General features: G+C 59.7%; 1 protein-coding gene across 10 annotated transcripts in view; it reads right to left on the bottom strand.

Moving 5' to 3' along the window:
* Nucleotides 1-16,485, bottom strand: part of ABR (ABR activator of RhoGEF and GTPase) — a 235,711-nt gene that overhangs the window by 12,615 nt on the left and 206,611 nt on the right. The window contains exon 1 of one of the 10 annotated variants that reach the window (XM_033185209.1): nucleotides 14,074-14,312. The exons of the other annotated variants lie outside the window; for them this stretch is intronic. Coding sequence (XP_033041100.1) covers nucleotides 14,074-14,217 — 144 coding nt within the window. The 5' untranslated portion in view covers nucleotides 14,218-14,312. Of the gene's footprint in view, nucleotides 1-14,073; nucleotides 14,313-16,485 lie in introns of those variants that run through there. 10 annotated transcript variants of the gene reach the window in all.

The raw sequence follows: 16,485 nt of genomic DNA, 5'->3' as shown, positions 1-16,485 counted from the left end.
CAGGCTGGAGTGCAGTGGTGCAGTCTTAGCTCACTGCAACCTCTGCCTCCCGGGTTCAAGCAATTCTCCTGCCTCAGCCTCCTGAGTAGCTGGGATTACAGGCGCCACCACCACGCCTGGCTAATTTTGTATATGTAGTGGAGATGGGGTTTCACCATGTTGGCCAGGCTGGTCTCGAGCTGCTGACCTCAGGTGATCTGCCCACCTCGGCCTCCCAAAGTGCTGGGATTATGGTGTGACGCGCTGTGCCTGGCCACTACCCCAACATTTCTAAAAGCCCCTCTGTTCCCCACCTAGGAGGCCTGGGCACCCTGGGCCCAGCCCCCACAGCGAGCCTCGGGCCTCTCCTCTGCAGAGGACAGGATGGCGAGATGTCGGCTCTCAGGCAGATGGCTTTCTGGCAACAGCACCTATGTGGCAGCTGAGGATCTGCAAACTGATTTCCTTAAAACTCTCCTGCCCACGTCACCCTCAGAACGTCTCTGTGCACTCTGAGGTGTGTGCGTGCCACGGTTTCAACACTGCTGCTATAACAGGCCACTGTCATCACGGAAGGGAAACTGGATCTGGGTCAGCCTTGGGCTTCCTGCCGCTCGATGTAGGTCCTTCCCACATCTTCTATCGCCCACACACTGGCTGGGGACAGGTGGTACCCAAGCCTCCAACGGGGTCTGGGTCTGCACTTGGTTTGCCCTGAGCCCTGCATTTGGGGCCAGCTGTGGCCCAGGCCCAGTCTTTAGCCGTTCCCTGCCCAGAGGAGGGATGGAACCCAGAACAGGAGACAGAAAAAGTCAGGCGTGTGCAGAGAACCAAGCGCCCGTCAGGGAGACCCACTGCTCCAAGCGCCTCGTCACACACGGGAAGTGTGAGGCCGCCACCTGCCCGGCTGGAGGCAAGGGTCCTACAGGGTCTCAAAGGAAGCCCCAACTCTGGCCTCACTTTCCCGAAACCTCTGTCCCCTCTAAGCTGCTTTTGTTCTTTGCCAACCCTCCTGGACCACACAGGCTGTCCCTCGTAGTTCCTTCATCTCATCTGGACACGAGGCTGGGCCTGGGTCTGTCCCCAGCTCTGTCCCCCAGCAGTGGCCACATAGCGTGGAGGGATCAAATGCTCTTTGTCAACCGAGATGCTACCCTTAAGAGAAACATTCTGGAACGGCCATGCCCTCTCACATTTCTTTCTTTTTTGAGATAGAGTTTTGCTCTTGTTGCCCAGGCTGGAGTGCAATGGCGCGATCTTGGCTCACTGCAACCTCTCAGGTTCAGCCAATCCTTCTGCCTCAGCCTCCCAAGTAGCTGGGACTACAGGCACGCACCACCACACTCGGCTAATTTTTGTATTTTTTAGTAAAGACAGGGTTTCGCCATGTTGGCCGGGCTGGTTGCAAGCTCCTGACCTCAAATGATCCACCCACCTTGGCCTCCCAAAGTGCTGGGATTACAGGTGTAAGCCACCACGCCTGGCCAATTTTTGTATTTTTAGTAGAGATGGAGTTTCACCATGTTGCCCAGGCTGGTCCTGAACTCCTGACCTCAGGAGGTCTGCCTGCCTCAGCCTCCCAAAGTGCTGGGATGACAGGTGTGAGCCACCGTGCCCGGCCTGTATTTATTTATTTTTCTAGAGATACGATCCGCTATGCCATCCAGGCTGCTGTGCTGTCCTGGGCTCAAGTGACCCTCCTGCCTCAGCCTCCTGAAGAGCTGGCAGTATAGGCGTGCACCACTGTGCACCCAGCTTCCCACGACCGGGCGCTTCCTGGCAGCTTCTGCAGGACGCTGAGCCAAGGATCCTTCCCGAGTCTCAGAGGGGGACCTGGACACAGCCTGGTGGGGGGGTTGTGCAGCATTCAGAGGCAGGCTGATCTGAGTCTTCCATTCAACCGTGTGCACTCGGGCAAGGCGTTTCACCTCCGTGAACTTCGATTTCCTCGTGGAGGCGTCCACACCTGCCTCACAGGGTTGTTACAGAAAAGAGAGCAACGGACGTATCTTGAGCCTTTCCTGCAAGTCTGACGCTGACGAATCCTCTACACACAGCATCTCCGTTCATCATCATAGCAAAAGTGTGCGGTTTAAGCTCTCGTGGCTGCTCCCGTCTCACAGATGAGGACGCTGCGGCTTAATGAGAGTGAGGAATTTACCCAGAGAACATCTAGGAAGGGAGAGCTGGGGTTCAAAATCAAGGCCCCCAGCATCCTCTCTGCTGAAACTGCAGAATGTGTGAACTCCATGACCGGCAGCTGCTGTAACTGCTGCTTCCTCAGAAAGGCGACGTCGGGCCTCGCGGTGTGTGTCCCGACCTGGTGGGCAAGACCTGGGTGCTGGGAGGGCACCTCCAGTACAGCCCTCCCACTGTCTCACGCCCGTCACTTCCGCTCCAGCCGCCAGGTTCAACCCTGTGTTCTCCTGGGAGCATCTGACCCAGGACTGCAACTCCTGATGCTGAGGCCCAGTTCTTGCCTCACCTCCTCCAGAGAGCCTTCTTGGAGAGCCCCAGGTCACGGTGGGAACCTTTGGGTCCTCTCTGCCTTCCTGCTCCGCTAAGATCTGCCCCTCTGTAGCCTCCCAGGCTATACCTGCTGCTGTCTCACACACTCTAGCCCCTTCTGAGGCCAGGCCTGGGTCACGGGCACTTTCCTAAGCTGCCAACCCCTGAACCCCGGCCATCTTCCCGGTGCCTGCTACAGGAGTGGCCCTGGTACCCACTCAGAGAGGCCTGCCTGGCCCCACGGCACCCTGACAACGACACTCTGTCTCCCGGGAGGCCATCAGCCTCCAGAAACCAAGTCTATTTCAGGATATCATTTAAACACAGAGGGAGGGAGGGAGAGGGACAGGGTACATTTTCCAGAGAAACGCTGCTGCCCGAAACTGCGCTGGCTATTTATAACTCCTGGGAAACGTGGACTCTGCCGTTTCCTGATGAGATTAGCACCGGGTGGAGGGGCTGGCCCCTGGGACCAGAGGGTGAGCAGTCACCATGTGCCATCCATGGGCCCAGGGGAGCAGGTACCTGGGGGATGTCTGATCACCTGAAGCAGGGAGACAGAGGGAGCTTGTGAAGGGCTAGGCTGGGAAGACCACCAAGGGGCACATGAGCACTGGGGCCTCCCCAAGGTGGGCCACAGGCAGGAGACAGAAACAGGCTGCAGAACATCATGGAGCCAAAGGGCGGACGAACGACTGGGCCAGGGGCAGACGAGTGAGCCAGGGGTGGATGGCTTAGGTGTGGATGAGTGGGCCAGGGGCAGACGACCGGGCAAGGGGTAGACAACTGAGCCAGGGGCGGACGACTGCGCCGGGGCAGACAAGTGGGCCGGGCGCGGATGACTGGGCCACACACGGTCACTGAGAGCAGCTCAACTATTTTCTTTTTTTTTTTTTCAGACGGAGTCTCATTCTGTTGCCCAGGCTAGACTGCAGTGGTGCGATCTCGGCTCACTGCAACTTCTACCTCTGGGTTTGAGTGATTCTCCTGCCTCAGCCTCCCGAGTAGCTGGGACTACAGGCGCCCACCACCACACCTGGCTAATTTTTGTATTTTTAGTAGAGACAGGGTTTCACCATGTTAGCCAGGCTGGTCTCCAACTCCTAACCTCAGGTGATCCGCCCACCGCAGCCTTCCAAAGTGCTGGGACTCCAGGCGTGAGCCGCGACGTCTGGCCAACTATTTTCTTTTTATCTGGGCACTCAGCCATGGTCAAATCATGACTGCGCATTCAGACCTCTCCCAAAGAGAAACGCTGACCCTGGGGACTCATGTCCAGGAGACCACCTGGTCCCCTGCAATAAAAACCCAGCAGGCAGGGGCACCAGGTTGAAGTGGGGCTCCGTCACCTCCGAGGGACAGGAGTGAAGACCTGAAGGTGGGCGTGGATTCTCCACCAAGAATCCCAGAGGTGGCTGGTGGAGCTCGCCTCGCCTTTCTGGACTGAAATGACCTCACGTTTGGGGCAGGAATCAGCAAAGTGGCCTCGCAGCGGGGAGAGGATTCGAGGTTCCAGGGCAGAGGGTGCTCTGCACACACCTGAGTGTCCTCCAGAGCTGAGTTTCAGGAACATCCTGGGGATGCCCCTGAGGGTCTCAGCCCTTCCCCTTGGCCCACCTCTCAGCCCCTGGGGCAGGTGACCCCATTTCTCCCGCCACTGCCTGGAGGGCTGTTCCCGGCCAGCGCCCATGCTCGGATTCAGGGGCGGGCTCCCTCCCGTCTCCACTCCTACTCCCTCGGAGGTGACGGAGGCCCCATTCCAACCCGGTGCCCTGCCGGCCAGGCACGCTCCCCACTCCAGCAGGCAGCTCGCCCCACGGTCTTTGGTGGGTTTCCGCCACCTCCCCTCCCACAAGCCCTCACCCAGAGCCCTTTAATCCGCAGTGAGGGGCCCTACCCAAGGCAGGTGGAACTTAGAACTGGCCACTGGGGGTCTCCGTGGAGGAGGAGGCAGCGGCCCCGAGCGGCCTTCAGTGGACGTCACTTGGGGTGTGATTCCGGGGCTCACTGGACGATGGGAACCTGAAGACCACATTCGCCAGGGCCCCAAGGGCTCCCAGACCTCCACCTCCTTCCTGAAAGCCACTTCCCTCAGGAGCCCACTCAGTCACTCCAACCGCCCAGGGCCAACCCCCCGAGGAGCCCTGCTTCCTGGGCACAACCCTGCCCTTCCTCGCACGGCTGGCGCTCCTCTACCCTCCGCCCTCTGAGCCCCGGCATCCCAGAAGGTGGGAGGGCTTCCCTCAGAGGGGGTTGCAGAGGTTCATTAAAAAAACTGCTTCCTTGGCCAGGTGCAGTGGCTCACGCCTGTAATCCCAGCACTTTGGGAGGCCGAGGCGGGCCTCGCCTGAGGTCAGGAGTTCGAGACCAGCCTGGCAAACATGGTGAAATCCCGTCTCTACTAAAAATACATATTAGCCAGGCGTGGAGGCAGGCACCTGTAATCCCAGCTACTTGGGAGGCTGAGGCAGGAGAATGGCATGAACCCGGAAGCCGGATGTTGCAGTGAGCCGTGATCGCGCCACTGCACTCCAGCCTGGGCGACAGCGAGACTTTGTCTCGGGGGGAAAAAAAGTGCTTCTTTACAACAAAAGTGGTGACTCTGCTCCTCATGAGATGTGGGACAGGAACACTAGAAAATGTTCCCCGCCGGACGCGGTGGCTCACGCCTGTGATCCCAGCACTGTGGGAGGCCGAGGCGGGCGGATCACTAGAGGTCAGGAGTTCGAGACCAGCCTGGCCAACATGGCGAAACCCCGTCTCTACTAAAAATACAAAATTAGCCAGAAATCGCTTGAACCCGGGAGGCAGAGGGTGCAGTGAGCCAAGATAGTGCAACTGCACTCCAGCCTCGGCAACAGAGCAAGACTCTGTCTCAAAAACAAAAAGAAAAGAAAATGACTCCCGAAGGACCTCAGTGAAAGAGGCCCCCGGACAGGGAACCACGTGGAAGGTGGAGCTGTGGCATTTCACGCCTGCCCTGGAGGGGCCGCGGCACCCAGGCCCTGAGCCAGACATCAGGTCTGAGGGTGGGCACGTTTCCTGTGGCTCCCAGGCCAGCGGCCACGGTGGCAGCCCGGGCTGGCTTTCCCCTGCCCTCCCCCAAGGGCAGCCCCACACTCAGGGCTGGGTCCCCTTGGGACACCGAAGCCGGCCTGTTATTGGGGCAGACCACAGGCGTGAGAGGCACGGCAGGGCTGGCAAGCTGGCAACAGGGGAGACGGGAGCTGCCAAGAGCCTGGCTCTCCTCCCTCGAGGAGGCGCCGGAGGATTCCGTCAACGTGGCTGCTCCGAGAGACTCGGAGAGAGACAAGACAGAGAGGGAGGGGCTGCCATGACCTACCCCTGGCTTCCAGCTCAGCAGCTGGGTGGGGGACACCGGGTCGGGCTCCAGAAACTCTCCCCACATCTTCCCATGGCCTGGCATCCCCACTGCTAGGCCAGGCAGGCTCCGCCTCTCCAGCCCTCACCCTGCAGGGCCAGCCAGGCTCCCTTGCAGCCAAGGTGCCCTGCAGCCAAGGTGTGGCTGCCTGCCATACCCAGGCCAGCCACAGATAGGCTAGGGCTGACACTGTGTCCCAGGGCCTCGGCTTGCCTCCCCCTCCGACACCCCAGAACATCGAAGTTCCCCGAGCCTCGTGGAAGGAAGGGGTTTAGCAGCTCTGAACGAGGCTTTTGTTGAAGCCAGGTTAGTCTCTCAGCACCCGCAGCAACCTGCCTTCGCCAGCGTCCACTCCAGCGCCTCTGCCTGTCCCACGTCCACTCCAGTGCCTCTGCCTGTCCCACGTCCACTCCAGGACCTCTGCCTGCCCCAGTACCCACTTCACTTGTAGCCCCCAGGTTGGGCATGGCTGACCTTGAGGAGAAGCAGAAAAAACCCAAACCTGGGCTGCTCTTGGTGGCCCCACAGCCATGCACATCTCCCCCACAGCCAGGCACATCTGCCCCACAGCCAGGCACATCTCCCCCAGCAGCCTGGGGCTCTGTCTTCCTCAGGGCGAGCCTACACCACCACTGCCTCCCTACACAGGCAGCCTGGACGTTTCAGCTCAGAACTGGGCTGCAAATACCAACCAGGAAGCTGGCCCTGCCCCAGCCCAGGGCAGGTCGGGGATGCCAGGGTAGCAAGGGCAGGGGCAGTGGGGCCCTCTTGAGAAAAGGAACAGGCCAGGGCAAAAGCAACACAGAGGTGGCCTCAGCAGCCCGTCCTGAAAGGAAAAGGGCTCCCTCAGAGGTCAAAGTCCAAGATGAAAGGCCTTCTGTGGTCCTGACCAGGAAGATTCATGCTGGCGGCCATGGGAAGGCCGAGGACGTGTCAGACCTCCACGGGCTCCAAAGCCTCACGCTGGACGTGGAGTGGTTAAGAAGCATCAACAGGCCGGGGCGCGGTGGCTCACGCCTGTAATCCCAGCACTGTGGGAGGCTGAGGCGGGAGGATCACCTGAGGTCAGGAGTTCGAGACCAGCCTGACCAACGTGGAGAAACCCTGTCTCTACTGAAAATACAAAATTAGCCAGGCGTGGTGGTGCACGCCTGTAATCCCAGCTACTCGGGAGGCTGAGGCAGGAGAACTGCTTGAACCCGGGAGGCAGAGGTTGCAGTGAGCCGAGATTGTGCCACTGTACTCCAATCTGGGTGACAGAGCGAAACTCCATCTCAAAAAAAAAAAAAAAAAAAAAAAAAAAAGCATCAACAGCCTTCTCTGAAACCGGCTTCACCCTCCCTGCCCAGGCCAGGTGGGCGTGGAGCTTACTGCTGGGGACATGAGGATCACCAGCAATTCCAGGGCCCAGGCCGGCTCTGAGTGGCCCCTCCCAGGCCTTGCCTTGCTCCGAGTCTCACGTTCAGTGGCGTCTTCGAGAAGAACTGCTGTGCCTGTTGCTATGCACGGCATGCCAATCTGGGCACCACACTGATGCCTGATGGACAGGAGCCCAGCATCTCCAGACACCCCCATTCAGGGCATGTAGCCCAACCCCAACCGGCCACAGAAAGCAGGACACCACGGGTGAGAGCTTGCGCTGGGGCTGAGCTGCTGGGTCTGAGTGCTGCCCCTCGGCTAAGCCACTCATGTGACCTCATCTGGGTCACTCTCTGAGCCTCATTCCTCATATATAAAACAGTCTGAGCCAGGTACGGTGGCTCCTGCCTATAATCCAGCACTGTGGGAGGCTGAGGCAGGTGAATCCACTGAAGCCAGAAGTTCACCATCAGCCTAAGCAACATGGTGAAACCTCGTCTTTAGAAAAAAATACAAAAATTAGCCAGTCATGTTGGTACATGCCTATAGACCCAGGTACCTGGGAGGCTGAGGTGGGAGGACTGCTTGAGCTCGGGAGACGGAGGCTGCAGTGAGCCGAGATGGTGCCACTGCACTCCAGCCTGGGCGAGAGAGTGAGACTCCCTCTAAAAAAACAAAAAATTAAAAATGTAAAAATTCAAAACACATTTAGGCCTAGCGCGGTGGCTCATGCCTGTGATCCCAGCGCGTTGGGAGGCCAAGGCAGGCAGATCGCCTGAGGTCAGGAGTTTGAGACCAGCCTGGCCAACATGGTGAAACCTCGTCTCTACTAAAAATACAAAAATCAGCGGGGCGTGGTGGCGGGCGCCTGTCATCCCAGCTACTCAGGAGGCTGAGGCAGAAGAATCGCTTGAACTCAGGAGCCAGAGGTTGCAGTGAGCCGAGATTGCGCCATTGCACTCCAGCCTGGCCACAGAGCGAGACTGTCTCAAACAACAAAAAAGAACCCAAACAAATAAACAAATAAAACAGTGCGGATAATAACAGCACCTCACAGGCGTCACCTCACTTGCATCACAGGCTAAGAATGATGCCTCGTACTCAGTACATGTTCAAAACATACCATCGCCACAAAACATACCATCGCCACAAAACTGTGCTTGAACTCCCCGTGGCTTCCCGCCGCATTCGGATTAAAGGCCGAGCTCCCTGTCCTGAACCGCAGGGCCCCACATGGCCTGGCTGCCGTCCCCTGACCCTGCGTAATGCCCTACACTGTCCCAGCCACTCCCTTCTGCCTCTGAACACACCTGTCTCAGGGTGTGCCCCTTGCTGGTTCTTTGGCCTGAAATGCACTGTCCCAGATTTTTTACGGCTGAATTCTTCTTGTCATTTAAATCTTTGTTCAAAAGTGGTCATCTCAAGCCAGGCGTCCCCCCGTCACTCTCTACTGTGTTACCCAGTTGTGTTTATTTTCTTCACAGCACTCATCTGACCTGCAAGGATCTCATTTGCTGACGGACTCTTCCTGCACACCGGGTCTCGTCTGTCTCGGGCGCCTGTGCCCCTAGTTCCTGCAGGCCCAGCACGTGGGAGGCGCTCCAGCAACACTCACAGGCCAGAGAAACCACCTGGGGCCTGGGGGAAGGAGGTGACAATGGCTGCCTGCCAGGGTTGCTTCAGGACAGGGGTCCGGAAGTCCTGCATTCCCACTAAACCCCCTGCTCCTGTGTTCACTGAATGGCTGGCGTTGGCCCAGGAGCAGCCCTGTGACAGACTCTCAGGGTTTAAGGTTTAGGACTAGGAATCTTGAGACACGGCCAAGATCATCACATGAACTGGATTCTAGGAGATCACCCTGTTCTGCGCCTTCACTGAGCTGACACCAGAGAACCAGAGAGGTAAAGGGATGTACTCACGGGCACACAGCAGTTAAGCAGCAGACCAAGACAAGAAAAATGGAAAACCGCGACTCCCACCAGCCTGGCGCCCTGTCTTCCCTGGCACCTTGTGCCACAGGAGCCTGAGGGCTGGGGACCCCGGAGGCCTCCCCGAGCACAGCCACGGCGTCCAGGCATCGGATGGGAAGGGTGCTGCGGATGTCACGGCTCTGGCTGTGCCCGTCATCAGTACCAGCCCCGGCTGGGGTCACAGTTCAGGATAGAGATCCCTCCAGATTCCGGCTCAGGAGCTAGTTCCACTGTCTTGAAGCGGGGCCATGGGATCCTGGGGCCTCCTGGCCTCTCTGCAGAAGCCCATGAGCAGCTCCACGGGCCCTTCCCGCCTCTCTAGGGCCCATCCCGGAGGGCCAAGGGTCTACGGCTCACTGGACCCAGGGCTGAGGCTGGGTTTCTCCCCAGGGTGGGGCAGGCAGGTCACAGGCACGGGGGACTGTCTGTTCCTCAAAGGTGCCAGGGGGCCGTCAGGACACAAACATCTTCCTGCCCCTTCCTTCCAGTATCAATACCCTGTGACACCTGGCAGCTCCCCCAAACCCACACCTGCAGGCTTCTGGGCTCCTTCCCAAATGTCTGGGGCCTCAGCGCCTCTGGGTACTACGGCAACACTGGGCTCAGGCAGCTTCGGCCTTTGAGGAACTCCCTCGGCTGGCATGTTCTGCTCTCCCTGGTCCAGAGCCATCCAAAAGCTGGGGCACCACGCCCAGCACCGCTGGCTGGCCAAGCTGTCTGTGGACTGCAGGGAGGCTGGGGAGGACCAGCGCCTTTCTACCCTCCCCAGGTACCAAGAAGCAGCACCTTGCCAAGTTCGCTCAGAGCAGGGTTCCCGCCTTGGTGTCCACAGCCCCGTCTGACGTCACACACAGTATGTGCATGGCGTGGCTCTGTGTCTGGGCAGCCTCCAGAACCTTCATCAGATTCTCAGAGTCCAGGGTTCCTGCTCTGTGGACTCAAGCAGGCCTCTTGGGAGCCGGCCTGGCAGACAGGTCAGGAGAGTACTCATGAGGCCCCAGCAGTGAGGTCTTCCCCCTCGGGGGTGGGTAAGTGCTGTGGAAATGAGGGAGGCTCACCCGACCCCACTGCCAACCTGCCAGTCAGCCTGGCTGCAGTCAGGACCCACACAGAGGCCCAGGAAGAAATGGGCTGGTGCAGGGGCCTCCAGCTCAAGGGGGAGGCACCACTGTAGACCCCTGTCTGTGGCTGAGGGGTCACTATAGGGGGTTGTGTGTGAACAGGGAAGACACACGACGAAGCCTTCTTCCCAGCAGAAAACAAGGAAGGCCGGTGGGCAGCTGGGCCAGGCCAGACTTCTATTGCAGAAGACTGCAAGATCTTTCCCAACGCCCAGACCGGATTATAAAAAAAGTAAATGAGCCCAAGATAAATCTGTATCTTGTACCCAGCACCTGTGTACCCTCGATGGCCAAGTGAGTGGCAGAGTGAACCTCTGGGGCATGTACGTGGTCTGCACACCTGGTGCCGTCAGGAAGGAATAAACAACAGGCTCTGAGAGGGGTGGGTTTGTCCTGCGGTGGCGACCAAGCTGACAAAGAAAGGACCCTGTTTTTCTCCACCCCCGAGACTGAGTCTCGCTCTGTCATCCAGGCTGCAGTGCAGTGGGGCGATCTCGGCTCACTGCAACCTCCGCCTCCCAGGTTCAAGCGATTCTCCTGCCTCAGCCTCCCAAGCAACTGGGATTACAGGTACCTGCCTCCATGCCCGGTTACTTTTTTTTGTACTTTTAGCAGACACAGGGTTTCACCATGTTGGCCAGGCTGGTCTCGAGCTCCTGACCTCAGGTAATCCACCCACCTCGGCCTCCCAAAGTGCTGAGATTACAGGGACCTGCCACCACACTCGGCTAATTTTTGCATTTTTAGTTGAGACGGGGTTTCGCCATGTTGGCCAGGCTGGTCTCAAACTCCTGACCTCAGGTGATCCAAGAAAGGGACCTTCTTCTAAGACCACCGTGAGCCTGAAGCTTCACCGAATGGCCCACGGGGACTCTCCACCCCGCCCTTGCTCGGGTCACACCTCTGATCCTCTCTAAAGCAAAGGCAGCAGCTCCCACCACAGAACACGGGACTCCCTGTGGGGCTCAGCAGCGCCGGCGTCCAGCTTAAGAGGAGCTCTTTGGAGGTAGGGAATTCTCAGACCCACATGGCTGTGCCTCGAGGCAGAGACAAGGTCACCTGAAGCTGCCCTCAATGTCCCCCTCAGACCTGCCAGCTCAGCCTGAGTCCCCACCCCCGGCCAGCATCTGGCCTGGTCCGGGTCAGGAGCATCTTAGCCTTGTTGCTACATAAGGGCTCAACTACCCCCACAGACAAGTGCTTCTGGACCAGCCTCCCTTCAGGCCCTCTGAGCCTCCTCCCGGCTCCCACAAGGGGATGCTGCGGGGGTGGGGGTGGGGGTTCCTCCTTCAGCCCCTTCCCCTCCAAAGCTCAACCGAGAATCCAGAAGAGGGAAGGATGGAGGGAGAGCAAGGCATCAGGCCTGGTCTACTTGAGTGTGATTTGAGGCAAAAAAAAAAAAAAAAAAAAAAGGAAAGGAAAGAAAAGAAAAGTAGAAACACCAAGTTCAATACGACAGCCCTGGCTGAACCCACAAACCCAGATGCCACGTGTCTCCCGGCTAAATGCTCGCACAACAAGCTGACTGCCAAGTCGGGCTGGAACAAGGCTTCGGCCCCTGAACTCTCTCCTCTGGGGACAAGAACGGCCCAACCACAGGGACCCCCACTGGCACCCAAAGGAGCCTCCATGAGTGTCCCTGCCTCCTCTCCCCCAGAAACCAGAGGCCCTGCACTATTTAAAGGCTCAGTTCTAACGAGACCTTTCCATCTGAACGGACTCTTCAGTCCCAGCCCTGGATGAGTCACACCCCCGCTTCTAGCCTTTAATGAATCTTCAGGACCGTGGAAGCAGGAGGCCCACGGGTGTTTCTCGCACCCGCAGCATCACTCAGGGCAAAGTTAACGAGGAATTAATGAGGCAACCCCTCCTGCCAGGCTAAGCAGTACCAGGTGCCCTTCCCTTACCCCACCGAAACCAAACCGCCTAATCCCAGCCCCTCGGCCCAACTGTGAAGCGAGCGCGGGAAAACACCAGGTTCATGTGGCTGAGGACAGAAAGGAAGAGGCTGGCAGGCCCGGCCCCCCGACCCTGCTGCTCACCCACCGGCCTGCGCACAGCAAGGTGGGAAGCACAGGGCAGACGTCCCTCGGTCCACCACAGCGCTGACCCCTGTTTCCATGACACGGACACACTGTGCCACACAGCATGGTGGGAGGACTGAATCGCTCGTCACACAGAGCAGCCCAGGGCCAGGGCCACCCTGAGCTGCACTAACACCAACCCGCTCGGCAGCTCAGCAGCCCGGTGTCTGCCTGGCCGCCGTCCCCGCCCAGAGATCCCCATCAGACACGGAGCCACCAGACACTGCTGGGGCAAACCCAGCTGAGGAATTCTGAAGGGGCTTCTCAGTTCTGCGGCCACAAATGCACAGGGAAAGAACTGAAAGTCTGGGATCCTCTGCCCATCAGGCGCCTCCGCAAAGGGGCAGGTAAACTGGAAGCGCCCTGTTTGGCTGGCACTGGACCCGGAATCTGCCAGGTCAGTTTCTTGCCATCTCAGGTTTGGGGATGGATAGTGAGCTCTGGGCTGGTGTCTGCTGGCCTCAGCAGGGGCTGGGGAGTGGATGAGTCCATGCTGTCGGGCACAGACAGCTGCCTCAGCAGAGGGGCTCTGGCAGCAGCTGGGGCCAGCAGAGCTCTGCTAGCCTGGTCCTCCCTCCTCAGGGAGGCTGAAGGTGACACAGGGGCCAGTGCACGACAGCTCAAGTTGCTGCCCTGCCCAGCACTTTCCAGGGCTGATGTCACCTCTGGGAGGTCAAGTATGCCCCACGGCAGGAGCTTAAACAAAACAAGCCCAAGATCACTTTGTCCTGGCCAATGCCAGGAGCCCCAATGCCAGCTGGCAGTAAGAGCCTGCAGAGAGGGTCCTGTGAGCCTCAGGGGATCTCAGATCTCCACCGCGGACTGGCCAAGCCCTCCCTTGTGGCTCTCTTGAGGGATGGGCCCACCCCTGGCCAGCCGGGACTGGCACCCTGGGACCAGATTTGATCTACAGCTATCGAGCGCTTCCTGTGTGCTGGGCGCTGGGTCTGGCTCTTCCTCAGATGCCCGATGCCAGGGCCCCAAGCCAGCCCCAAGGCAGCCTGCCCAGCTGCAGGACAGTCGGCTTCTATCTCAGATTTTAATCCCAACTCAGGTCTGGGGCTGCAGGGGCACCGGCGGTCTGCCCTGGCACGGCTTAATCTGAGCTGCCTGCTGGGTCAAGAACCCCCTGGCACATCGACTGAACGCCTGGTGTCCGGCGGGCACTGGGCCCACCATCAGCTGGATGGTCCCTGAAGAGAAGCCTGGAGCCCCCAGACCCGGCAGCATCCCCCCACGCACAACCCTGCCAGAGAAACCTCACTCGGTCGGCGCCCCTCAGCAAAGGGGCAGCCAGCAAGTCCCGCCGAACGCAGGGGTCAGGTTGAGGCTGAACAGGGCAGACCCAGAGGCAGGCGTCTCCCCGTGGCCTGTTCGCGCTCCCTGCCTGGAAAGCAGAGTCCACCTGCCTAGAAGAAACCTCCCTTCTCCCGAGACAGGAGACAGGGGCAGAGGCCGGAGCGCCAGGGTCTGGGTGGGGACGGCCCCAAGCGTTCCCCATCAAGTTCAAGCCACTCAGAGCGACGCGCGCACAGATTCCGCTCTGCCCGGGGACTCCACGGAGGCGGCGGGGGCGCGAAAGGCAAGCGGGGGACCCGGCAGCCCCCGCAGCCCCCTCAGCCCCCGCGAGCCTCCCGAGCCCCCCTGGACCCTCCAGCCCCCGCGGGCACCTTGTTTCGGAGCAGCTTGTTGCGCACGCGGCCCCAGAGCCGGGCGCCGGTGTTGCGGGGGCGCTCGCTCCCCGACTCCTCCAGCTCCAGGGGTTCGCGCCCCGCCTTTGGGCTGCAGCCGGGCTGGGGCAGGACGTCGGTCATGCCGGGGGACCGGGACGTGGCGCTGGACAGAAGGCGCCTGCGGAGCGCTCAGCCCCGGCCGCCAGTCCCGCTAGTTCGCCTAGTCCCGCCGGCTTTCCCCGCGCTCCCCTCCCTCCCCGCTCCCCTGGGTCCCTCCCTGCCGCCCGCCTCGTCCCTCCTCCCTCCTCCGCGTCCCTCCTCCCTCCTCCGCATCCCTCCCTCCCCGAGGCTGCACCCGGGCTGAGCGCCGCCTCCCCGCCCCTCCGCAGCTCCGGGTCTCACCCCTGGCAAGGGCGCTGCTCCTCCCGGACCCCGCCGCCCTCCCTCCACGGAGGCCGCCCCACGAAATAAAGTTTACACAAGCCCCATACCCCAGTGCGTCCCCGCTGGGTCCCCGCGTTAACCCCTTTACCACCAGGCGGCTCCAGGGGCCAAGCGGAGGGGCCACCAGGTGCCAGGGCCAGGTGGGGGCTGCATTTTGGCCACAAACAGCTGCCCTCCTCCCCGGCAAAAGACTCTCACCGCGCTGGGGTCGCACTTCCCCACCCCCAACTTCTGCCCCAGGCACCTTCCTCAGAACCAGCTTAGTGACCGGCCAGACACTTGTGGACTGGCACTCACAAGCCTCCTCAGGTGAGAAATTTAAGAATAAAGGAAACCTCTAATGTGGGAATCGCAGTGGGAAGCCGGACACGAGCAAAAGCCCGAAATGACACGGGTCACAGATGTCCAGCCAGAGATGCCGCTCGAGGGGTCACTTTGAACCGTGGTCCTTTGCACCTCACCAAAAAAGACTTCTGCTGCCAGGGGCAGAGGACACCACAGGCAACCACCCGCGTCTGTGCTGGGCGCAGAGGACACCACGGGCAACCACCCGCGTCTGTGCTGGGCGCAGAGGACGCCACGGGCAACCACCCGCGTCTGTGCTGGGCGCAGAGGACGCCACGGGCAACCACCCGCGTCTGTGCTGGGCGCAGAGGACGCCACGGGCAACCACCCGCGTCTGTGCTGGGCGCAGAGGATGCCACGGGCAACCACCTGCGTCTGTGCTGGGTGCCTTGAGAGAGAGAACTTGTTCTTCACCCTCAAGTTAGTGAACTTTCTAACTGCAGACTAGGACAGGAATAATGTCTCCAGGTAGCAGTACAAGTTAGAGTATGGTATTCAGAGAAAAGAGAAAGGCTGAATCCCAAATGGTTAACTATGGAAAACCCAGGGGTATCTGGGACCTCAAACCTCTGCAGACCTCGGCACGGCGCAGAAAGGAAACCAGTATTTGCACCGTGGCAACCACAAACCAGGTCTTTCAAATGCCCAACTGCATGTGAGCCTCACATTTTTGTGATGTTGGTGTTACTGCCCTGTTTTAGAGAGATGAGGACAGGGGGTCAGGAGGTCCAGTTCTGGCCAGGGTTAGTGCTCACAAGCACTGTGCCTTACTCAAGTATGGATGATGCTTTGGAGTCAGGAAAAAGAGCTGGGTCAAGACATCTCTTGGTTGACCCCAAGGCAGGTGGGTCAGAGTCCAGGGACAAGCCCTCGGCATCTGGCGTCAACGGTCAGGCAGATGTCAGGATTTCTCTTGGACACCTTGGTGTTTTTGAGAAATGGGTGGCTTCCCTGCAGAGACAGCCGTAGTCAGAGCTGCCCTTCATGGAAGGTTGGCATGGACCAAGTATCATGGATGAAGTCACTTAATCCCTCCGAACTTTATGAAGTCAGTTCCAGCATCCCCACTTTACCTCTGAGGAAACGAAAGGCTCTGATAAGCTGAGCTACGTGTCCAAGGCCAGGACAAGCTGGAACACAAACGGAGGTCTGGCTAACTCCAAAGCCCACACCCCTGTCACTCACTGTGATGCCCTAGTGTGGCAGGATCTGGCCCTGTACTGCCTTCTGCCCGGCTGGTGGAGGGGGGCCCTGGGGTGTCCTGCCTGGGGCTTGCTAGGCTAGAACCAGGCCTGGGTCTTCACTGTCCCTGCAGGGGCAGCCAGACCGGCTCTGCTTCTTCCTGGCTCACACGTCACACCCACGCCTGGACAGTGCACACGGAGCCTCCTCACACCTGAGCTGCTAAGTGGGAGCTGAGCCACAAGCGCCTCGCCAGCACCTCCTGAGGGGGAGGTAGAGAGACGGACGGACGTAGGAACACGCCTGTGTCCACTAACGGAGGCCTGAGTCAACCTTCCCCCCTCTCCTTTGCCTGTCCCTTCCAGGGCTCCAGGAGGACCCAGGCAGCCCTTCACACAGCCACAAAACCATCTCCTCCAGGAAGGCTCTGCTCATACA

The sequence above is a fragment of the Trachypithecus francoisi genome, unplaced genomic scaffold (assembly GCF_009764315.1).
Source record: "Trachypithecus francoisi isolate TF-2019V2 unplaced genomic scaffold, Tfra_2.0 Lachesis_group20, whole genome shotgun sequence".
In the NCBI taxonomy this organism is placed as follows: Eukaryota; Metazoa; Chordata; class Mammalia; order Primates; family Cercopithecidae; genus Trachypithecus; species Trachypithecus francoisi.
This window is presented reverse-complemented; position numbering and strand designations above follow the sequence as displayed.